Genomic DNA, 24664 nt, shown 5'->3' with positions numbered 1-24664 from the left:
ACTCACAGTAAAGATGCATGTTTTTCAATGCAATAAAAAAAATAACAACAACAACATAAGCTTATTATTATTATTATTATTATTATTATTATTATTATTATTATTTGTTTTTTTGTTGTTTTTTTTTGTCTAAAAAGATACCTCCTCTGGCTTTACATAAATGCCTAAAAAGAGTTATTGTTGTTGTTGTTAGTCCCATTCTCCATTTAGGTTTAGAGAAGATAAAGAACCTTTATTAATCCCACAATGCAGAAATAAATGTCATTGTTGCAACACAAAGTACAAGTGCATCACGGAGAATTAAAGTATACAGACAAAATAAAATCAAGATAAATAACTAGGCCTATTTTGATCTTAAATCTCACCAAAAACATTATTTCTCTAGTATGGATCTGATGATGCTTTGAGAGAATTAGATCCTTTCAGCAATGAGGCTGAGGTGGGGTGCACACATGGAAGCATCTATGGGTGCACCCATGGATGCACCTGGACCACTTTATGGAGACAACACAGGTTCCAAACAATAAAAAAGCTATCCAACCTACTACAAATGCACAAAAAATTATTTAAATTTCCGCCCACTTAAAGAAACCCCACTACAACAACATACACACCCACCAATGAATGACATAAATCGTGACTAGTGAAAGAACTCCTATCACGCCCTTTAATTCATAATTTAAACAACTTTTCTGTGCCAACCTATGGGATTTCCTGGCGTTGCCTACTACTACTACTACCAATGCAATACATGCCAAGGAATAATCTAATAAGGGCTTCTATTTATGTAACAGATATGTACCCTCATTAAGGAGTAATGAGGGGCGGGTGCATTAAAACTATGGCAGTAAATGTGGATAAATGCACGAGTTTTATGTGGTTTCTATCTTTTCCTTGTCCTCGGGAGCCACTCTTCGGCCGTGAAATGTTTTAGGAAGAAGAGGAGGTTTGTTTATGCGGCGCTACTTTCGTCTCCATCCGAGGAGCCGTGGCGCACAGCAAACGCAGCGATTTAACATTTTATTCTCAACCATTACGTCATTATTATAGTACCATGTTGATTTAAAGTCTTTAATCATTCTGGATAGAGGTGTTTATCCACACTTTTACCCCGATTAGCGAGATTTTTCCGTCTGTTTTGGGTCTATTTTCTTGGGGATGGCCGAGCTGCGCCTTTCTCTCTCTCGCTCCCTTGCTAGGCCGCCATCTTGAATTTTAATGTTAATTTCCGAAAAAAATGGGTTTCCTCTGATATTTTTGTTATAGCTAGCGTGCCAATCCTGGAATATTTTTAAGATCCACCGCGTTGCTCTGCGTTTATCTTTACAAAAACACCTTGTAAGTATCAAATGTGGCGGTGCGGTTTGGTTTGTCGACCTGAAGCACTGCGTGGAAATGATCTCAGCTTAGAGATGGTTGCTATTGTAAATAACGCAGCGTGTGTTGACTTATCCGGGCATTTATTCCTCTGTTAAGTGCTTTTAGTGCGGTTCTGTCAGTTTGGGGCGCCAGGGGAACTTTTGATGCGCTCATGAACAGATTTGCTGAAGGCTTCACATCCCGAGCTAACGCACAGGACACTGTTAGCTTTAGCTTAGCTTAGCATGAGGATCAGGGCTCTGCAGGTACGTAGACGGTCTCATATTTGTGTGAAGTCTGAAGGAGATGGTTTGCTGTGGACGAGTGTAAATCATCATTTTGTGTCTATTAACCCTAATTTAAAACCTTAAAATGGCTCGGACCGTTAAATGTTTGGAATCGGCACTGCTGTGAGTCGAGCTAAGTTAGCTTCACTGAAGTTCAGTTTGATGCTATCAAGAGATAAAAAACACAAAGTAAGTACAAGTGTGTTGGCTTTCCTAACTAATGGTGAAAGGAAACATAGTAGCATATGTTTTAATACGGCTTCATCTTTTGTTCTGGACATCATTGGTGTTAATTGTTGCAGTATTGATATCCGCAGCACGTCGCTTTAAATATGGAGTTTGGACACAAATGCCACACCTCGAGCAAATTAGGATACTTCTGTGCTGCCCTATGCCCCATTTCCGTCTATCTGCAGTTGAAGTCAGTGCATGGCCCGGAGAGGAGGTTTGTGAGGTTTTATTCTGTATTTGAGCCCTTCAGAGCCGGAGCCGGTGTCGGATGCATGCTAATCCAGGACACACTGGGCTCTGTGGTCCGCCCGCAGCTGAGGGACTGAATATGGAGACGGGCCAGAAAAACACAAACAGAGCCCAAACTAAACCACACCGATCCACGCGGTGCCGTCTGCAGTGTGGATTCTGGCTTCGCTGTCTTTTTATTTATTGAAACATCCCGAAGACGTGTTAACGCATCCACTGCTCAGATTTTGAAACACCTTGCAAGGTGCTATACAGTTGTTGGTACTGCCGTTGTAAAGTATAGCAAAGTAAAGCTAGATATAAACATTGACATCTATGATCATATCAGAGGAATTTTGAGAATAATTCACAACTTGGATGCTGCCGCTGTTGTGCCTGACAGCATTAAACTGCATTATTTTGGGTTACCGCTGAGTGGCGCTGTCTCTCCACCTTTGGGCCTTGTTTACTCCTCTGGCTCAGTGTAATTACAATATTCATCAGCCCCTTTCACAGCGGCCCCAGTGTGTTTGATGGAAGAACCGACCGTGCATTAGACTCTCATCAGGATGTGTTAAACATAGACATTTATGTAGACTACCGTTTACTGCAGGGAAATTGGCAGTTAAGGTGGTAATGCAAATGCACTTCTTTAACGTTACTTCTTAATACTGCTTTGTGGAATGGTGAACTCACTGGATGCTGCTGTTGATCAGTCCACCTTTATTTCACCTAGCAACAGCCCTTCTTCTTTAGAGATGAACAATTTTGGAAAAATATCTAATTTCAGGGTTTTGGTTTTTTTTTGCACACTTTGTGATTATATTTACACTTTTAATAATGGGATTCTATTCAAAGTTCACATTTTAAACACATCTAGGTGAGACTGAAATATGAACTGACAAACTAATACAAGAATCCCATTTCAGAATATGTTTGTACAGATCTAAACTACAGGGTTAGCTGTTTTTTATGCAGAATAATATAGGAGATTTAGTTTTATTGTGGAGGAATTTATGATAATTCAAAAACTGGAGCCTTTGTGAATTGCATTCATTCAAATAGTGATTTCGATTCAGTTGTGATTAATCTTGCAGCCCTGTGCTCCGTTTGATTAAAACCTGCTGATTACATACTGTTTGATCTCGTAAGAACAATTGGTACTTTGCAGTGGTGGGTTTTGACATGTATTCATGGCAGGATCTTCGACAGTTACCATGGTAACCCAATGTACACATTAGCAATAACTACCAGAAAAGCTTTAAGATTGCCCGAAAACTCAAGAAAAAATACAAAATGAATTTAAACAACATATTTTTTCAGGATTTTAAGTGTTTGATTTTCCACAAAAAAGGAGAGAGTGACTAGCTGAAAAACTTTTAGCTAATGCTAGCTAGCTTGTGACGATAATGTTAAGAGGGAGTTGTTTAACAACATAAATCAGCTCACCTGTTGTAAGTCTGTTCTTTCTGCTTGAAATAAATCTCAGATTAAAGTCTGAGAGATTCATACAGAGCAATGCCTCTAGTTAGTATCACACCCCCAGAGAATGTTGATGACATCAGCTACAAATAATCTTCTTGTCCTTTCAATCAGTTAATGTCCAAGCTTTGATCTGTGCGTCTCTGTGTGCAGGTTTCTTACACTGACCCCAGTCTTCCCCACCTGAGTGCGTTTCCTCACCTCGTAGACTAAATGCACCTGGACCCGGGGGCTTGTGGGCATGAAGTGGCTGGGCGAATCCAAGAACATGGTCTTAAATGGCAGACGACACGGGGCCAAATTGACCAGCGAGACGCCCGCGAGCCGCTCCCAGACACAGAAGAGCTCCCCGCGCCACAGCAAGGCCCTACAGAGGAGCCGCAGATGTAGCCGAAGTGAGTACAGGATAGGGCTGAACCATTTGGGAAAAATACTGAGATACGCTTTTTCAGACAGACGTTGCAATTAGGGTTGTCAAAAGTAACAAAAATCAGATACTAATCAATACTAAAACTAGTAGCAAAATTAGATACTCATTTGAGCATGTATCGATACTGAAAAATCACTTTCATAGGACAGAAATTGGCCTTTCCTGAATAGCTTTAGAATGATCTTGAAGTGCATCAGAACCACTATAAGACCACATAGACTAGTATACGCCCATGGAATACTATGGAACCTACCTGGACCACTGAGGGATTACACAGATATAAGACCACATGGGCATATAAAAGAAAGTACTACCATTTAATATTGAAAATGATATTCTATTGTCTCAATACTCAATATCAATTCTGATAATGTTAATAGAAAACTCTTTATTTAGTCTATTCCTTAGTATTGAAATCAATTATGAAATTTATGTATACTTAGACTTTTTCTATGAATGTGATTCTAACATGACATCATCTTGTGTTTTCCAGGGTTCACTGCGTCCAGCCTGGAGTCGGAGCGGCGGTATGTGCCCTCCTCAGGGATGACCGCCAAAGAGCTGTGTGAGAACGATGACCTCACCACCAGCCTCATCCTGGACCCTTACCTGGGCTTTCAAACTCACAAAATGAACACCAGGTTTGTGCTGTCTCCAAAACGTCCTGGTTCACCTGCTGATGTCATGAGGTGGTATTTTCTTCGTTGTTTTCTGGACTCTTTCTCATTATATTAGCTATCTCATGATCAAATATGATACCCAATATGTTGCTTCTGGTGATAATATCCTACTATGGTGAAACTGAGTTAATCCACCTTATTTATATGGTGTACTCAACATACATTATGAAGACCTAATCAATTAATCTCTTTGAATACATTCTCATAAATAATACTACAAATGTACACGCACTGTTTAACATTGCTCAAAAAGCCATGTGTTTTATGGAGAGGCAACCCCACTCATAGTAAGATTGGACATGTGACTTGTCCAGTTGACCTTTGTCTCAAGGTCAGGTTACATTCAGTGCTATGCTGTGGAACATTTCAGGTAAAACAATAACAGAACAGAAGAAAGTTATGAACCCTCCACTTAAAAGGTTACATAGTGGAACTTTTAAGTAAAATTTTAAGTAATGGACAATTTACCATCCCATGTGGGAGAAGTTTTCTTCCACAAGTTTAGACTTCTATGAACTGTATCTTACTGGATGACAGTCACATGGCCTTGTATTTATAACCAGCTGTGAAGTATATGTCATTAGCGATAAATAGCTGAATGTCTTTAGTGTGTTGGTCACATGACTGATCTTGTTTATTTGTTTCCTCAGGTTTCGGCCAGTTAAAGGGAGACAAGAGGAGCTGAAGGAGATCATTGAGCGCTTCAAAAAACATGACAATTTAGAGAAGGCGTTTAGGGCGCTGACGTCTGGAGACTGGGCCCGAAACCTGTTCCTCCATAAAACCAAGGCTCAAGAAAAACTCTTTAAACAACATGTAAGAAATAGGAAGTGTTATCATTCATTAAGCCTACCTGGTGCTGTGATTTCTTTCATACAGGGTTCTGTAATCTTTAAAGGGTCCAGATATCTATATATTTTTTGCTGATCTATGTTACAATGTTTCCTCATCACAAACATACTTGGAGTTGTGTTTTGTTTCATCCACACATGTCTAACACACAAACTTCATATTTGGGCTGAGTTCTTCTCTCAAACAGAAAACACTCTTTTCCACCTTTTGATGTCATGTGGTAATACAGAAAGTGCTCCACTGTGTTTTTAAACTACAGTACATACACCTTCCCTAGAATCATTTGTACAATTTCAGTCTTGGAATGTTCGATCTCTACTGGACAAAGGTACCTGTTAACTTCAAAACCACTGCTTCATGACACCACAAGGTGGAACAGAGCATTTTGAGCTATGGAGATGTAGACAGATTAATAATAAAGGGTTACTCAAACATGTTTGAATGGAACAAAACACATCTAGGTGTTTTTGATGAGGTGACATGGCTTAAAGCTCACAATAGACAAAATTGTGTTCTCTCAATAGATGTTCTGTTCCCTCAGCTGATATCATGAGGTGTTGCCCTCTTTTTCTGTGTTCATACACTTTTGACTTGTTCGGCTTCACTGTATGCAGAAATTAAGGCTGCATTACTTTTACCCGATTATATTTAAAGGTTCTTTCAAAGTACCAGTATAAGGCATAATCTTCAGCTTTTCCATGGTTTAAAAGCAGAAATTTGTCTTTATATTTAGTTATTATTGTTGACATGACTTTTTCAGTGTTCCTCATAGTTATTGGATTTTTGAAAATTCTATGTTTTTTAGCCCTGAATTTAATGTGATGCTTCAACTAAACATCTAATTTTTATATCACAGGTTTTCGTCTACTTGCGAATGTTTGCCCAGGACAGTGGCTTTGAAATCCTCCCCTGCAACAGATACTCATCAGAGCAAAATGGAGCCAAAATCGTGGCAACTAAGAATGGTAATGGGCCACAAGGATCTATTATTAATTGCAGGTCTGGAAAAGTTTGGACCCTCTGGAAATGTACTTATTTGATGATTATCCAATTCAGAATATGACTTCAAAGCACATTTCTGAATTAAAATCAAGTCCTTCTTGTAATGCATCACATTTTCAATCTGCATTTAGCCTAGTGGCCAATTCTTTCACCTCACACTAGAAGGTCCTTGGTTTGATTCCCAGATTTTGTGGGTTCTTTCTATGTGTCTGGTTGAATTTCCTTTGGGTGTTCCTGTTTTTCTCATCAACCTATAACATGCAGAATTGACTAATCTCCCAGCTCAGTACTGCTGACAAAGAATCTCTCAGTTCTGGGTAATGTTGATGAGATCACTTCAGCAATTTTGAACTCTATTTTGAAGGAATAGAATCGATACTCAATACCAATTCCAATACCATACTGCTAATTAAAAAAAGAAAGAAAGAAAGTACTACCATTTAATGTTGAAAATGACATTTTGCTGTCACTTATACTTATATATATATTTATTAGTGACAGCAAAATGTAATTTCCAACATTAAATGGTAGTACTTTCTTTCATATCCTTATATGGCCTTGTATCTCTGTAATCCCTCAGTGGTCCAGGTAGGTTCCATAGTGGTCCATATTTTTTTTTTTTTAGTTGCTTGTTCAAGTTAGTATCTTGTTTCAATACTACTTTTAGTATCTGATTTTCAGTACTTTTGACAACACTATTTGAAAAGGTATCAGTAAACTAGTCTAAAGTGATTTGTCCTTATTTTTCAGGAAGAGAAATGATAAGATGGAGTACTTGGTGGGGTGCATCGCGGAGCTGTCTGAGAGCGAGGAGAACCAACTGCTGCGACACGGGGAGAACGACTTCAGTGTGATGTACTCCACCCGAAAGAACTGTGCTCAGCTCTGGCTTGGGCCTGCAGCCTTCATCAACCATGGTACTTGTGTGCAATATCTATGTCACTACAATTCTTGGTTGTTTGTTAATGTATTATACTAATGAATAATCAATCATTATAATAATCACAATAATCATCATAATTATAATAATTATATTATTATTATTAATAATAATAATAATAATAATAATAATAATAATAATAATAATAATAATAATGCATTAGTCTCTTCACAATTTTGTGAAAGATTTATTCACTCCATATTCAGTGATGGTTGCAAATTATTGTAGCCACATCTGCCCTGGGCCAGACTGATGGAATGAAGGTTGCCAGTTGGCCAGTTTACCATTGGCCCCTCCAACCATCACCAACGCTCACACACACACCAGATTCATACTAGGCAAAGCAGGTGAAGTGTCACCTACAAGAGGGTATGGCCAATAAACAAGACCTTACCAGTCTAACTTGCATTTGTGTAAATTTTAAATTAAAATATAGTTAAAATCACACCTTTCCATTTTATTTTAGTTTCCCAAATGTTTAATTAAAACTAAACTGTTCATGAATCTGGAGATTACTTTTAATGTTGTCCCTCTTTATGTATTTTTCAGACTGTCGGCCAAATTGCAAGGTACATTCAAAGCAACATAATTATATGTTTGAATATGACTGATATTTCCAGCTTCTTATTTGCGCTTTTTCTGTGCAGTTTGTGTCTACAGGTCGGGACACAGCCTGTGTGAAGGTTCTGAGGGACATTGAGCCTGGGGAAGAGATCTCCTGTTACTACGGCGACGGCTTCTTTGGCGAGAATAATGAGTTTTGTGAATGCTACACGTGTGAGAGGTGCATATTATTACAAAGAGGGTCAGAATTTTAAACACACAGGTCAAGGCTGCAAGATTATTCATGATTTGAAAGGCAAATCACAAAGGCTATAATTATTTAAAGTGCATTTTGTAATTTCTCTTGTAGAGAGGCCCCCAGCTTATCCCTATGGACAATATGATTGCTTTGCTTGGCATATTCCACAGCATGGCATTAAACGTCTTAATCTTGTATTGTGTGTCTTGCATTTTTATTGCTAAAAAACATGCATTCTTAGGGTGAACTGGGTGGCATTTCAGAGGGTGATCTGATGGCATCAAGTTTAATGCTATACAGTGGAACATTCCAGGTAAAGAAAGTAATAACATTGCCATGGAGACAAGCGGGTGGCTTTACCAGAAACGTTGCATAGTCCACCTTTTAAACTCTTCAAATGACAAATATCCTGTGTGGACTTCCTAATTCTGTAGTCCACCTCTCCAAACATGTTCTGAAATGCATGGTATTCTTGTGTTGGTTTAGCTGTTCAGCTTTCAGCCTTCTCTCAAATGTGTGTCTTGGATGTGTTTTAAAATTTGCACACGGTAAACAAATGTTTCCACACATGACTGATTTGGATAACTAGACAAAAGAAGTGTTTTACTTGAGTATGTTGTTAGGGTTTTGTTAATTGTTGGAAAATAACATGGACCATAGATTTCAGAAGCTAATGGAGATAATTATAAACTAAACCAAACCATAGAAACTGAACATAAAAGGTCCTATAACCTCACATGCTTCTGATTGTCCTCCCTTAGGCGTGGCACAGGAGCATTCAAGTCGAGGGCAGGACTTCCTGTGGAGGTGCCGGTCATCAACAGTAAGTACGGTCTGCGGGAGACGGACAAACGGCTGAACCGACTGAAGAAGCTCGGAGAGAAAGGAGCAGGATCGGACAGTCACTCTGTGGGATCGCACACCGACGCAGAGACTCAGGAAAACAACAACACACACACAGGTGAAAGCTGGCAAGCCAAGTTTATTTGTATAGCACAATTCGTACACAAAGTAATTCCGCAGTTCTTCACAGAATAAGGAAGACAATAAAACCACAATACACATAAATAAAAACCTAGTCCGAATCCTGTGACTATTTCATAGAGATCCAGTACTCCTTTTTAAGGTGGCTCTATGTTCAAGGTCTGTCACAATAACACATTTTCAAGTGTGATATAGCGCTGAAGTAAAAAATAGACAATAACCGATAGTATTGAATCTTTATGCCATACACACAAAAAACGGTTTATCCAGAAAAAAACTTTTCTAAATCTACAATATTGTTAAACACAAACTGCAATAAATGAATGGCAGAATGAAACACTTTTGCAACACGCAATTATTTTGAATAAATACCATTTCATCTACATATAGATAGATATAACCACCTACAGCTCAAATCTTATCGTACTGCCAAAAACAACCAAAAGTGTCCCACTAGTGCAAAGGAAACGTCCACAAACACAGACACATTCCCCTCTCACTCCTATTGGTCAGTTTCTACGAGTGACAGAGGGATTTAAGCAATCACATTGAAGTATGAATTTGTTGAGGGATTAGATGACTTTAGTTATTTACTCCCTAATGGCAATATAAAGATACTGTCTGTACGACCCCGGAAACAGGCAAAAACATCATCTGGGCTCTTTTGGGCATATTACCCAAATTCTAATCACAAAGTTTGTCTGATGTATAAAACGTTTGAGCTTGAGGCAGCTGTGTGGTGTTTTTCAAGAGATATATTTAATGCCTCAATATTGAACATTCCAGGCAAAACAAAAAAAAAACCCTCCATTGATACCGGAAGGCAACGGACCCCCTCATCAGAAAAGTTACGTGGTGCACTTGGTGTTTAACAAAACAGTCTCTTTCTGTATTAAAAAAGTCAGTCTTGAATATTGGTTTGATAAATCAAAATGTTAACTTATTCTCTTGTTGCAGCTGCCAGAAAAAGGACATCGTCTTCGTCTGGTCTGAAATACAAAAACAGGACTCAAACCAGATCCCTTTCTACCTCATGTTCCAAACAAGGTCGAGTCACCAATAACAGGGTACCAAAGAAACTGAAATCCTCCCAGCCACGGCCCTCCCTCAGCAGGGTGACGCTGCGGAGCCGGAGGAGGGACTCGAGAGCGCTCAGGGACGCTAAGACAACCACGCAATGTAAAAACGTTTCTGTTAAAAAGGAGAAGCACGACGCACAGGAAATCACGCAGCAAACTCCAGGCCCTCGGGGATGCCTCACAAGACACGCTGCCAAGGAGAATGGCAGCCTACAAAGCAGTGAGGGTAGCTCCACCTATAGAACTCGCAGATCAGCTCGAACTCTTAAAAATCAGGAAGGTAAAGAGGATAGTTTAGATGGTGCTAGCTCCGTTCCTGGTGGAGTGGTGATTAAAACTGAACCGGCCGATATGGAGGAGTACTTGCACCACCAGCAGGGGGTGAGTTTGCCTGCGGTTAGCACAGGGTATAGCCGTAATAGGTGTACACGACAGAAACGAGTGACTTTGCTGAGATCAGAGCGGACGATAAAATGCGAAAACTACGCAGAGACAATAATGCCGCTATCGGGGAGTAACACTAGCTTTTCAGATTGTGATAGTAATAATGTTTTGCTAAGTTACACGGACACACATCGGGATTATAACGGAATGTCCAAATCGCTCCGAAGGGACAAGAGGAAGTCGGGTTCTCCAGATAAAACCAAGAAGAAGCGACGGATCACGCGCTACGATGCTCAGCTCATTCTGGAAAACAGCACGGGGCTGCCCAAGCTAACGCTACGTAGGCGGAGGGACAGCAACAGCAGCAAAACAAATGAACCCAAAGACGCTAGCTCCGCCTCCTCTTCCTCTTCCAGTAAAATCAGCATCAAATTGAGCAAGGACCGTGATAACAAGGACAAAGGCAGCTCGTACGTGTCCAGACTCAATAACGGCTACGCTCCGGTGGTGCACAGTAACTCAACAAAGCTAAAAATACAACTCAAAGGAGCGGACGATACGCGGAGGGCGGCCCACATGACCAAACCCGACCAAGTGCCCTTTAACGGGGACATTTCTCAAAGCATGGAGCCGCGAAACGGAGCACACCGCCCCCCAAAGGTGATGGGGGAACCTTCATCAGACGAAGACAATGCAGACGAGGAGGAGGATTATTTTGACACAGAGTTTGAGGACGACTTCATTCCACTTCCTCCTGCGAAACGGCTCCGTCTGATCGTGGGCAAAGACTCCATGACCATAGATATCTCCTCCACGAGGAGAGAAGAGCAGTCACTGAGGCTCAATGCATAAGCTCACTGCAAACTGGGAACACCTACATGAGCGAAAGTGGCTTCAACTCAGAATATTACTTATTTGAGTAGTTTTGACTTGTTAAAGTTGCACTGTGTAACTTTTTTGATGAAGAGGCTGCTTACCACCTTGTCCCATGGTGACGTTATTGCTTTACCTAGAATGTCCCACAGTATAGCATTACATTTATATATTTAGCTTATGTTTATTCAGTTACGGGTGTTTTTATTCCTCAAAAATACCTTGATAAACATACATTCTTACTGTGTGCGGGCTTGCCTTTCCACAGATCTTACCTGCAACCTGGCCTGGTGATGTCACCTGCTTAGAGATAAGTTAAATGTCATACTCTGAAACGTTCTGGACAAAGTAGTAATCATCTCCCATCTCCATGGTGGCAAGCAATTCAAAAAGAAAAGTTACACAGTGCGCCTTTAACATTTATTTACTTATTATGGCCAGATTGTTAAACATTTTACGCCAAATACCACAAAGAAAGTACTTGGCCACCTCATACTGACAAGGGAGATCTAACCCAAGTCTATAACAGGACTAAACTAGGTCTGACTCGGGACTAAACTAGGTCCAAAGTAGTTCTTGATTTGAGTAGATTTGATTAAGTTTGTTTTTTGTGTCTAGCCCAGAGTGTGTGAGCCTAATATATTTCTCATAATAGGTTTTTGATGCGTTCTTGTGTATTCAACTGACAGATTTTGCTTGAATTTAAACTATTGAAACTACCCTGAAATATTGTAAACCCTTCAAATGGGGCTGATGAGTAAATCAGAACAAAACTGGTCAGAATGCAAAAAGGAATTACTGAACTAGGGCACAGAACCATTAAAAGGTGTCATTGAGCAAGAAAAAGGTCCCCATCTAATCGCTTCAAGGACTCGACTAAGATTTGTCTCTAGTTTCATGGTTTATATTTTCAGGTTAAAATATCTTTCAGTAAAATTAGATTTTATTTTGAGTGAATTGGCCTTGTTTAGAATATGCTGGCAAGTAATTTTTTGGCGTTAATTATGAAAAAAAAAACCTAGTCTGATCTACCAAAAGTCACTTCTATATGTCTGATAACTAATTAAATAAAAGCTATCAAATAAGTCATCAAGATCTAATTTTAAAGATTTCATATTATTACAAATGGATCTTGCATTAAGTAAATCTAAACTAGTCAATGGTATTAAAATCAACCTATTATTTGGAGCTGAAGTCACTCAAACTCGTGGAGATGTTTCTTGTTGTGGTGCTTCGTGTTTTTCTGTAAATAAAGATCACTCGCTAATCAACTGTTGTGTTGATGTAAAAGAAGTAATTTAAAAACAAAATGGCTTCCTGGAAAAATCATTGTTACTAAAGTGAGAAGTTGACTTGAAAGAATTCTTAAACATTTTGTATTTTGTAATTTGAAGGTTGGTTTGGGATATTGCTAGCTTTGGCAGTTCACAAGCATTTTGACAAAGATTATTTTCTATAGTAAAAAGCTTATAGGTTGAAAGGAGCATACCCAAGCACTAAAATATGTATGTGTGTGAATTTAAATTATTAAAGGTGTCTCTAATTGTTCTGGTCGCTATGGAGATGATGCACTTTGCCTAGAATGTTCCACAGTATGAAATTAAACTTGTTAATGTTGCATTTGATCAGCTACATTGTTTTTATTGCTCCAAAAATACACTTAAAAACATGAATTCTTAGTATTTGTTTCCATGGAGATAAATATGTGTATCTCCATGGAACATTGTGGAATATTATAGGGAAAGCTATAACCTCACCATGGAGACAGCTATGACAGAACCTTGACTAGAAAAGTTACAAAATACACCTTTAAAAATAAATCTCCATAAGTTTTTTTTTTCAAATTCTTTGTTAATCATTTTAATAATAGGCTCCAGGAGAAGTTTTTAGGCAGTCATATGTGTTGTAGTATTGTATAGTTAAATAATAGAATAAAAAGTGTTAGAGCTGCACAATTAGGAAACAAAATAAATTTCGCAGCCCTAGTCACATGATTCACAAATCACTTTTACAGACTGTCATTGTATAACGTGACAATTGTTTTGGTTATTTTCACATGGCACAAAGTCTGTTTACTGCTCCTCTGTACTACTAATAGATATAAATTGCCAATAGGAAATATCCCATATACCTTCATTGTACAAAAGAACTGGCATATCCCTATATTTGAAACCATTTGGCAAGGTTATTTTGTCATTTGTACAATCATACACCTATGAGATGCCCTATAGAGTCAAAGTCAAAGAGGTTGCTTTCTGTCTATGTATTAATTATGCACAATTCAACAAATAACTTGAAATACTCTCGTTAGCATTTTCAACACATTTTAGTCACAAATAGCTTGAATCGAATAAGGATACAGTTCAACAGTTTGTGGATATGTTAGTAAAAATCAAATTCATTTTACCATTGACTTAAACAATATACAACTTAGAAAAAGGTATGCTTATTGTAAAAGTGTTTAAAATTTGTAAGTTTGTATTTTAAAAGTGTTTAAAATCATTTCTTAAATTGTAAAAACATCTTAAATGCACTTAAAATAAAAATGTAAAAAAATAGCCTTTTGCTTAAACTTTTAAGGTGCACTGTGTAACTTTTCATGTGGAGTGTCTGTCTCCATCTTGGTCCCATGGAGATGTCATCACTTTACCTAGAATGTTCCACAGTATGGCATTAAATTTCTTTATTTCAATGGGGACAAGCCAGGGAAGCTACCAGGCCTAGTTAAAGGTCAGCTCTGTGGAGAGATGACCTCACTGACAGTAAGTTCAGGTTTTTTTTCAAGTATATTTGAGCAATAAAAACACTGTTAATTAAATGAATTCTTGATAGGCAACTTTAAAGCCATATGGTGGAACGTTCCAGGAAAAGCAATAACATTTCCAGGGAGAAGAGCTTGTGGCGTACCCTCCATTAAAAAAGTTGCTTAGTGCACCTTTAATAGTGAATTCCTATTTGATTTTCCAGGTAAAATTACAATGTTTCACCATAAATGTCCACAAACTGTTGAACGACATTCATTTTAAGTTGAACTCTTCCCTTAAAAAGAATGCACTTGATGTGACCACACAGGAATTGGGTGTTGTAGAAAATGTACAGTTATGGTGACTATCTTTGTCTCACGGGCCGCTAATTGTTTATTGTTTATTTTCTGTTTATTTGTTGTTGTTTTTTTTTTAATATCACAAACCATTAAAGGGCCCATATTACACTGTTTTCTGATCTATGGTCTAATGTTGTTTCCTCATCACAAACATACCTGGAGTTGTGGGGTTTTTTTTATTCACACCTGTTTAACACATTTTAAAACACTGTTTCACCTTGTAGTGTCATGTGGTAATACAAGAAGTACTTCATACACTTTCACTAGAATCATTTGGATGATTTCATCACTGGAATTGCCAATCTCTACTAAACAAAAGTTAAAGGGCAGCTGTTAACTTGAAAACTACCACTTCATAAAATCACAAGGTGAATCAGAGCATTTTGAGCTTTGGAGATGTAGACAGACTAATAATGCAGGATTATATATGTGTGAATGAAACAACACAACTTTAGGTATATTTTTGAGGAGGTAACATTATTACATGGCTTAAAGCTCACAAGAGTCTATTTTGCATAATGTAGGACCCAAATGGTCCAGAACTGCATTATTCTCACATAAAGTTAAATGGAATACATTTAAATTGTTGTTGCCATGTTATAATTATTGCTATGGGACTTTTAAAGGTGCACCATGTAAATATTTTTGTGTGTGGCGGGGGCAGTTACCTGTTTGTCTCCATGGAGATGTTATTGCTTTGCCAATAATGTTCTACTGTTTGGCATTAAACTTAGCTATCTTACATTTACTCAATTACAGGTGTTTTTATTGCTCAAAGATACAGTGGAAAAACATGCATTACTTACTTTATGCAGGCTCATCTCTCCACACACCTTGCATGTAAAGTTAAGTTTAATGCCATACTGTGGAACATTCTAGGTAAAGTAATAACATCTCCATGGAGACTAGCACTTGGCGGACTTTTACCACGTAATTTAACACAACTACATCCACGGGGTGCACTATTTTTTCCAACAAATTTGTTGTGTTTAAGCTTCTTGATTAGTCCTGGATTATAATAGCAAAGATAATTGGTTAATAATTTATTTTTGGAAATGATCTCTAGAGGAATAGTAGACTACACTTAATGATTTTGTGCAGCCAAACATTTTAAAACTGAATTTTTCTAATTGCCATCATACTTAATTAGACTGGATTATAGTGGGTCATCCCTTAACAGTCCCATATTTGGTGCATAATTTCAATATAGGGCTAAAATGCTGTGTTCTTTTATTATTGTGACATAATCTCAATGCTCCTTATGACTGAGTTTGTATTCTGGTTTCATTTGAACACAACTGTTATTTGGCGGCTTTATTTCAGTAATAACAGTTTTGCAGCAGTGAAGGAGCGGGTATTTCAGTTTTTGCATTATGAAATCATGGTGCTTTTCCAGATGAGAATTATCATTAGTTACTTATATGTTTAAAGTAATAAATGGGAAGACTGGAGGTAACTCATGTTTTATGCAAATTTTACTTAAAAAAAATAGGTTAACTATTTGGTGCTACTTGGAACTTCTGCCACTGCTGTATCACTATTCATGGGTTTCAAATTTAGAGTAAAATCGTCTCTATGGAGATGTCGTTTCTTTGTCTGGAATATTTCATGGTATGGCATTAAACTTACCCATTAAGACAAGCAGGTGCTGCCCCAGGCCAAATCACACAGTTCGCAGTACGGAAGGTTTTTACAAGGTATTTTTTTTAAGAAACTGAATACATGCAAGTTTAATGTCATACTGTGGACCATTCTAATCTAGACAAGCAAGAACATTTCCATGTAGACGAGCAGAACATAGCACACCCTTAACAAAAAGTAGTGTCACTGCCCCCCCCCCCCCCCCCCCCCAGTTATAAGTTCGTAGACCTTGAACCCAAACTTTTTTTTTTTTTTAGTAAACCAATACAAAAGTAGGTATCTGTGCTCTCCCCTGTATCTTATTGTGTCCAGTCTTCCTGTGTATTTACTTCACCTGTTTGGGATCAACTGGTTTGAATCATTTTTCTGTGTTTAACTGTTCATATCACCAGCAGCATTTTGAATTTCGTCTTTTTCGTTTCTGTAACCCTGTTCATTGTTTTGAAATGTCTGTGTGTTCTGCCCTATACACCGCTGTCAAGATTTTTCCATCAAAAAGACAAAAAACAAAATGGTCACTCATTATCCCACTTGTGAATAGCTTGGACCGTTTAGCGCGGGGTAGTGCAGAGACGTGTAAAAAGAGAATTTAAATCTGGACCGAGTGGGTTGTCCGATATGTAAATGATGTTGTACTTATTTAACAGTTTTGAATACTTGAAAACTACATAAAGTTTCTTTGTGACTCTTGGTTTCAAAGCGCCTTTTGTTCATTGAGCCTTTGCTTAATATTGACCCATACATATATTTGGGTGGCTGTTTTTTTTTTTTTAAAAGATTACTATTTTGTTACTGGGCCCATATTATTATTATTTTCTGATTCTGATGTTATAATGTTGTTTTCTCACCACAAACATAATTAGAGTTGTGTTTTGGTTCATTCACACATGTTTAACACACAAACCCTGCATATTTAGGCTGAGTTCTTCTCTCAAATGGAACGGAAAACATGTTGTTGTAATACCATGTGGTATGTTTTTGAGTCAATTTTGTGTAACATAGGACCTTTAAAGGAACTGTATGTAGCCTGCACTTTTTTGAAAGTACTACCATCACAACTATTTATGGGTTGCTGCAGGTACTTGGGTTTAAGTGGTGAGGATTCAAATCAGATCCTTTTCGGTTTAAACCAACTGGATTTCAGCATTGAAACAGACAACCCAAATCAGATGTCCATTGTTTTTGTAATTAAGAATAAATCAGCATTACAATTGTCATCAGTAAAATTATAACTATATTTAACTAACTATATAACTATATTTGATTTGAATATGTTTACATCATATCTGAGGACACAGTTAGGGCATGTTTATGGAATTTAGTTGTTTTTATTGCACTGAAAAATATAGAAAAACATACATCCTTACTCTGAGCGGGTTTGCATCTCCACAAACCTGACTCGTACTTAGCCTGGAGGAAGGCCTCCTCCTGCTTGTTTCCAAGGAAATGTTGCTTTGGCTATGATCTTCCACAGTGTGGCCAAAACTGCTCTATCACCATGGAGAATGTTTGGTATAGTTTTAACTTTCTATTTCCATGGAATCATGCAGGTGGCCGCCAGAAAGTGACATACTGTACCTTTAAGTTACTTTAGTTTCCTGTAATGAAATGTGTCCTCTGCATTTTCCCCACAAATGAGTTGAGGTCTAAACCTGTCTGCAACAGTGTGCAAGCACAGTGCAGCACCCATCTCCAGATCTTGAGGTAGTCTTGGTCAGGACTATTTTAGCTGGAGGATTGGTCTATTCTGCTTTTAGCTTTTGGGTTGACATCGCATTACACCAGCCATGTGCATTTCCTGTGAAGGTAATATCATCTTTATTATGTTTTCATGTTTAAATTCAGGGGGCCTGGATTTGCTATTCTGAGAGATAATCCTTGATTGTATGTTTCAGTGAGATAAAACATCAGATTAGGATTAGGGATATTTTCATTCATAATTCCATCTTGTTTTTTCATGATTGTGTCTGTTATGTTTAAAAAATTAGGTCAAACACATTTGCAAGAAGACAGTTCAGAAATTATTTTGTGTTTTTTTGTTTTTTTAATCTCAAACATTGTATCCTTTATTTTATAATGGATCTTCACAGTGCAACCGCTTTCATTGCATCTGACAAGGTCCAAGCATTTCTTTTGTGAATAGAAATAGTGATGCATGTTAATAATACGCTCACTTGCAATACATAATACATGTATTGTTTTATTTTTATTGGTCAAAATATTCTTGCAATTTGGGGCAAAACCAAACTAAGTGGTAATGCGTTTTTAAAAAAACAAACAAACTAAAAAACAATAACTGCATTAAAGTATCATGAACAGGTTAAAATAAAATTGAAATAAAACAAATTAAAGACATACGTTATAATTAAATAACATAATTACGGTGGAAAAAAATGGAAAACGCAGTTAATACATTTTAAATTAAATATAAGGTTAATAGATTCACTAGAATGATAAAGGCAAAATTATATAAGTAATAGTATACCAATGTATGTTATTTAGTCTACCTGCTGACTGACCCTCCCTGTGCGTCATACGTCACTAAAGACAACGCTATCGTTGTCCACCAATCAGCGCCGTCCTTTTAAGCCCGTAGTAGCCAATCAGATTTCAGGACGCAATATTTGAACTCCCAGAGCGTCGCGTCCTTAGTTTCATTCTTGTTTATCTGCACAAGTCTTCGTTTTTACTCACAATCTGCTCGTTCGCTGCTGTTTTCGGTGTTGATTCACATTTACTTCGCTGTTGGCATTAAAATGGCGTCTCTGGGGGTCAGGGCCCAGGTAAGTGAAGTCTTATGTCTTCTTGAATATTTTACACGCGTGTTTTGTGTTCTACAGTTGGCGTCTGCTCCGCAGGTTAGCATTGCTGCTAATGCTAGCATAAGACTCCAGTGTAGGTCGTTTTCTGGTTTTGTTAATGTACGGTCCTCTTTAGCAGCCCGGAGCCGGAGAGAACCCCGTGCGAATGGGCAAAGCGGCTGTAGCGGGTCCGAGGAGAGCAGCTTTGGGAGAACTCACAAACTTCAACGTTGCAGCCGTCAACACAAAGGTAAGCCCTGATCCGACCTGGTCTTACCTGAAGACTATGTGTTTTGGTTGGACACTTCATCAGCTCGTACTGTAAAGAATTTGGTATTTCTAAATTAATGAACAACGATACGGTAATGGAAGTTTATTTCTATAGCACAATTGATACACAAAGTAATTGAAGGTGCTTTACGGAATAAGAAAAAAATCCTCAAAACATAATCATAAATTTAACATTAAAATAGGATTAACATTAATAGGAGTGCAGAATAAAAACCTTTCAGTTATGCACAGCTAAACAGAACAGTTTGGAGCCTGGATTTAAACATAGTCAAAGTAGAGGCCTGTCTCACATCTTCAGGAAGACTATTCCTGGTTTTAGCTGCATAAAACTGAAACGCTGATTCGCCATTCTTAGTCCTGACTTTGAGGACTTTAGGGACCAGCCTGTACTAGATGGTTCATAAGACACTAACATGTGGGGGATGGAGTTTGGTGCTAGGCCATGGAGAGACTTGTATGTAAGCAGAGCTGCTTTAAAATCTATTTGAGCCACAGAAGCCAGTGCAGAGACCTGAGCACAGGACTTATGTGGTGATTGTACAACCTCAGCTAGGAGGAAAAATGCTGGCTTAGTATCTTACACTGCTCTCTCTACAGAGAGGAGCATCTAAATCCAAGCCCCCTGCTGCTCTGAAGACAAAGCAGCCTGAGGCCCAGCCCCCGCAGTTGGAGGTCCAGGCAGTCCCTGAGGTCCCCGAGCATCCGCAGCAGCTGGATGTGTCCATGAAGGAGGAGAGTGAGCTGTGCCAGGCCTTCTCTGAGGTGCTGCTCACAGTGGAGGATGTGGACCAACAGGACTCAGACCTGCCTCAGCACTGCTCCCATTACGTCAAAGACATCTACAAGTATCTGCACGAGCTGGAGCAGCAGCAGGCCGTGCGTCCGCACTACATGCAGGGCTATGAGATCACAGGCCGCATGAGGGCTCTGCTTGTCGACTGGCTGGTCCAGGTGCACTCCAGGTTCCAGCTGCTGCCGGAGACTCTGTACCTGACTGTGGCTGTGCTCGACCGCTTTCTGCAGGTGCAGCTCTGTGCGGCAGTACTTGGTGCGCTAATGCTTACATGCCAATAAGCTAATGCTAACCCTGTCCTCCAGGTGCAGCCAGTGTCACGCAGGAAGCTGCAGTTGGCTGGGGTGACAGCCATGCTGGTGGCCTGCAAGTTTGAGGAGATGTATGCTCCGGAGGTGGGTGACTTCGCCTACATCACGGACAACGCTTTCACCAAAGCCCAAATCCTGGAGATGGAGCAGGTGCTCCTGAGGACCATCAAGTTCCAGTTGGGACGACCTCTGCCTCTTCACTTCCTGCGCAGGGCATCCAAAGTGGCCAATGTGAGTGGGGCTGTGGGGGGCTGTGTCTGTGGTCAAGTCTAAACTGTGTCTGTGGTCAAGTCTAAACTGTCTGCTTCTGTCTGCGCTCAGTCTGATGTGGAGAGACACACTCTGGCCAAATACCTGATGGAGCTGACTCTGCTGGACTACGACATGGTTCACCTTCGTCCATCTGAGATCGCAGCTGCAGCTCTGTGCCTGTCGCAGCTGCTGCTCGAGGGGCTACCCTGGGTCTGTACACATACGAGTCTAGGATACAGGTGTTGCTGTTTAACAGTGCTGCCAATTGAAATCAAATTTTGATTAAGACAGCATAAAACACCCTATTTAGAGCTAGGTTTTTTTTTTGTTTTACATGATGCACCAGTAAATTTTCTTTGATTTTTACTAGCCATTGATCATTAGACTTGCTGTTTTTGTCTTTCACTTTGAATTTTAGTGTTGAGCTAATGTGTTGAGTTGAAGGCACTAGGCAACGGTTTACTGTGTAGGTAGCAAACGGGAACTTGCCTAGATGTTTGCAGGGAAGGCACACAACCATGGTAATGACAGTTGCAGCAACTGATCAGTTGTGCACCATGTAAACCAAATGTTTAATGGCCTCTTAAAAAAATTAGATGAAATGCATTGACTTGTGTAGCGGCAGGCATTTGTCCCTCAACTCTGCTCTTGTCTCCGCAGTCTCCCACTCAGCAGCACTACTCCACTTATGACGAGGCCCACCTGAGGCCCATCATGCAGCGCATCGCCAAAAATGTGGTCCAGATCAACGACGGCAAGACAAAGTTCACGGTGAGTCCAGATTCAGGTCAAAAATTAATATTCTGTGATCTCTTGATGACCTTTGCCCTCTGTCCAGGCGGTGAAGACCAAGTACTCAAGCAGTAAACTGATGAAGATCGCCCTGATCCCTCAGCTCATCTCTCCCATCATCAGGAGCATGGCGGCTGCAGTGGACCAGACTCACAGAGACTAGAACCAGGGACAATTATGCACTTTATTTTTCACTCCATCCTGGGGAGACATGATTTTAAATAAACTGTTTTTATGTATATATATTTTTTTGCTTAAACTTAATTTATTTTTTTATTTTATTTTTTTGACACATTTTAATTGTTCTAATCAACTAATTACTAAATCATATACAGCTATGGTTCCCAATTTTTTTGACTGTAGTATTTTTCGCACTCAAAGTACCCTTTGTTACAAGGCAACAATTTTTTTTTATTTTTTATTCTTGGAATAATGGTAAAATATGTCAATATTGATGTCCAAACATAGGATAACTTTCTTTTTTTTTTCTTTTTTTTTTTTTTTAAATAAACTTAAAAAAAAAATCATACTCTTCAATTATTACTTTGCAGCTGATGTACTCAATATTTCCTGGGGGTCAGATACTCTTAGTCACTCCAGTTTTTGTTAAAACAAAGGTCAGATTAACGTCCCACCATTAAGAACTGATCTAGCTGAAACAACAGGAGAAGGGATTTATCCTGTTTTAACAAGTCAATCTAAACTGGAACATGAACAATTAGTTGTATTGACCAGACTCCTGAAAATGTGGTTAAATAATGAGTGTGTTTGTGTCACCATGGTAACTGCTGAACATTCCCAGGTTGGAACACTAATACAGGATGTCCAGTGTTGTAGCTTCAGCATGTTATAAAAGGCTGAGGGCCAAGAGCAATATAAATGGTACATAACTGAAGAGGGCACATCAATGTGACAAAATGGTCCATAATCCCTATAGTTTAACCTGAGCTGGAGCCAGTTCAGAATTCTATAGTGGAACTGTCAGATTGCAAGTTTTTTGACCTGGTTTATGGTTAATATCTCAAATTACTGGGCCTATCCAAAAAGGCAAAGTTCTGTCTTCATCAGGTTACATATGGAGAAAGTACATTTTTGTTTTAACACATTGAAGTATTTAATTGAAAAGTGCAGGGCTTTAACGTTTGGTCGTGATTTGCCTTTTAATTTGATGGAAGTCTTATCAGATTACATGAGGCTAATACCTGTAAATATAATAATGCCATGGATTTACATCACTGTTCGACAGCTGCCCTGGGGTAGACTGATGGAAGTGAGGCTGCCAATCTGTGCCATCAGCCCCTCTGACCACCACCAGCACACATGCTCACACACCACTTTAATAGGTGATATGGGTGAAGTGTCTTGTAGGGCTGTGGTTGTTTGGTTGATTGATTCATTGGTCAAATGGAGGTTTATTCCATCGAGCGATCACTCAGCCACTGCATCATCGTATTACCCCATGCCACTACTTCACTTTGCCCATACAAGTCATTCTAATATATGTATAAAAAGTGGGATATTAATGTGAAATCTCATTACGCCTGTGTATCGGTGTTGGCTCTTTGCAGACTTAATTAGACCCACATAATGAATGTGAATGTGATGATGTCATACTCCTAGATGAGGGGCAAGAGACTTGATTATATATATATTTTTTGCCATGAAATATCAAAAAGGTAAATGCACAAATGTTTAGCCTTATCATTTCTATTAGTAACTAGGTAATAGTATTAAATATGCATTTTATCAATATTTATTTTAGCTGTCCCCATCTGTACTAAATAATATTGGACTATAGAATGTTGTGATGTCATCTGAGGCCCAGCAATAGTGTTGAAGTTTTATTTTACTGGAGATAGAGTTGGAGAGGTTTTCTGTTCATAGGTAGAATGAGAAAATATTTTGGACATACAGTTTCCAAATTGGAAAGCAGGGATAGAGGAGGGGATAAAAAAAAATATAGATGGATTATGAATGTATTACTATTTGAAATGTATATTCCTTCCTAAAAGTGTTCTTCCTTTAAAGTCTCAATATTAATAAAGCAAAACAAAAATATATATACATAAATGACTACCCGGGGCGGTCTTTACACATGATGTGCATCGTTCTCCAACAATCAGCTCTATTCGCACACAGACCCGCAGCCAATCAGCTTTAAGGACGTTTGTGAACTCTCGGAGCGTCCTTTAAAGTCACTGTTGTTCAAGTGCACACAGCTTCTCTTTTAAATGTGCTGGGTCGCTGCTGTTTTTTGTGTTGAATCACATTTAGTTTGCTGTTGGCATTAAAATGGCGTCTCTGGACGTCCGCGCTTTTGTAAGTAAAGTCTTGTATCTGCTTCTTGACAGATGTACTTTCTCCAGTGTGGGTTTGCTCCTCTGCTTCCACGTGGGGGTTCCTCTGGTTCCTCTGGTTCCTCTGGTGTGTAGCGCTCACAGTGCTGCATGTTAGTGATGGGAATGTTTAAGTCCCTAGCGATTCGATTTCGATTAAATCCATATGGCAGTGATTCAACTTAAATATGTAGGCATATTTGCCAAAGATAAAAATGCTAAATATTTTCTAATACAGTAGAAAGTATACAGTACAGTATAATCGCCCATTCATGCTGAGTGGGCTCTGACCCTTTGACCCCCAGGTATGCTGTGGCGCATTTTATATGCCTTTCACTTTTCGTCGGTCGATAATTTTGGATATGTTCATCCAAATGGCATGAAATTAGTTATCTAGCTGATTAGCCCTGAGCAAGCTTTCAAACTTGTAATATATTTTTTCCATGGAAAAATGAAGTAGAAAGTTAGTTCCAGGCCAGAGTGAGCAGCACTGTGCTCCATTTGGGCATCCAGGACATTTTTTTTCATTATATTTTCTTTTCTTTTGGCTCATTCTTTTCAGACACTTATTCTCTAAATTTTAGAACAAAATATTTCGATAACATCTATGATTTTTAACCCTTTAAATGTAATTTCATAAAGGGACCACATTTTGTGTAAACAAAAACACAAATTTTCACCAGATAATTTGGTGCTGTTTTCTTGCATCCTGGGACAGGTCCATCTTTGGC

The 24664-nt window shown here is 38.8% G+C and overlaps 2 protein-coding genes across 3 annotated transcripts; both read left to right on the top strand.

The window, feature by feature from the left end:
• The first annotated feature begins 1021 nt into the window (after positions 1-1021).
• On the top strand, positions 1022-12586 carry kmt5b (lysine methyltransferase 5B). Its single transcript, XM_055221019.1, has 10 exons — positions 1022-1338; positions 3741-3982; positions 4511-4658; positions 5348-5513; positions 6406-6521; positions 7308-7468; positions 8041-8060; positions 8139-8275; positions 9055-9254; positions 10235-12586. The coding sequence occupies exons 2-10, from the start codon at positions 3829-3831 to the stop codon at positions 11590-11592; spliced, it is 2460 nt and encodes an 819-aa protein (XP_055076994.1). The 5' UTR covers positions 1022-1338; positions 3741-3828; the 3' UTR covers positions 11593-12586.
• Positions 12587-19013: 6427 nt separating this feature from the next.
• LOC117393791 (G2/mitotic-specific cyclin-B2-like) lies at positions 19014-22112 on the top strand. Of its 2 annotated transcripts, none has more exons than XM_055221015.1 (7): positions 19014-19140; positions 19295-19408; positions 20047-20472; positions 20548-20784; positions 20875-21015; positions 21466-21576; positions 21644-22112. In XM_055221015.1, the coding sequence occupies exons 1-7, from the start codon at positions 19114-19116 to the stop codon at positions 21758-21760; spliced, it is 1173 nt and encodes a 390-aa protein (XP_055076990.1). In that variant the 5' UTR covers positions 19014-19113; the 3' UTR covers positions 21761-22112. The 2 variants fall into 2 exon arrangements, with proteins under 2 accessions (XP_055076990.1, XP_055076991.1); XM_055221016.1 differs by having other exon boundaries at positions 19023-19140; positions 20548-20637; positions 21644-21839.
• The last annotated feature ends 2552 nt before the right edge of the window (positions 22113-24664 follow it).

The sequence above is a fragment of the Periophthalmus magnuspinnatus genome, chromosome 3 (genome assembly GCF_009829125.3).
Source record: "Periophthalmus magnuspinnatus isolate fPerMag1 chromosome 3, fPerMag1.2.pri, whole genome shotgun sequence".
Classification (NCBI taxonomy): Eukaryota; Metazoa; Chordata; class Actinopteri; order Gobiiformes; family Gobiidae; genus Periophthalmus; species Periophthalmus magnuspinnatus.
This window is presented reverse-complemented; position numbering and strand designations above follow the sequence as displayed.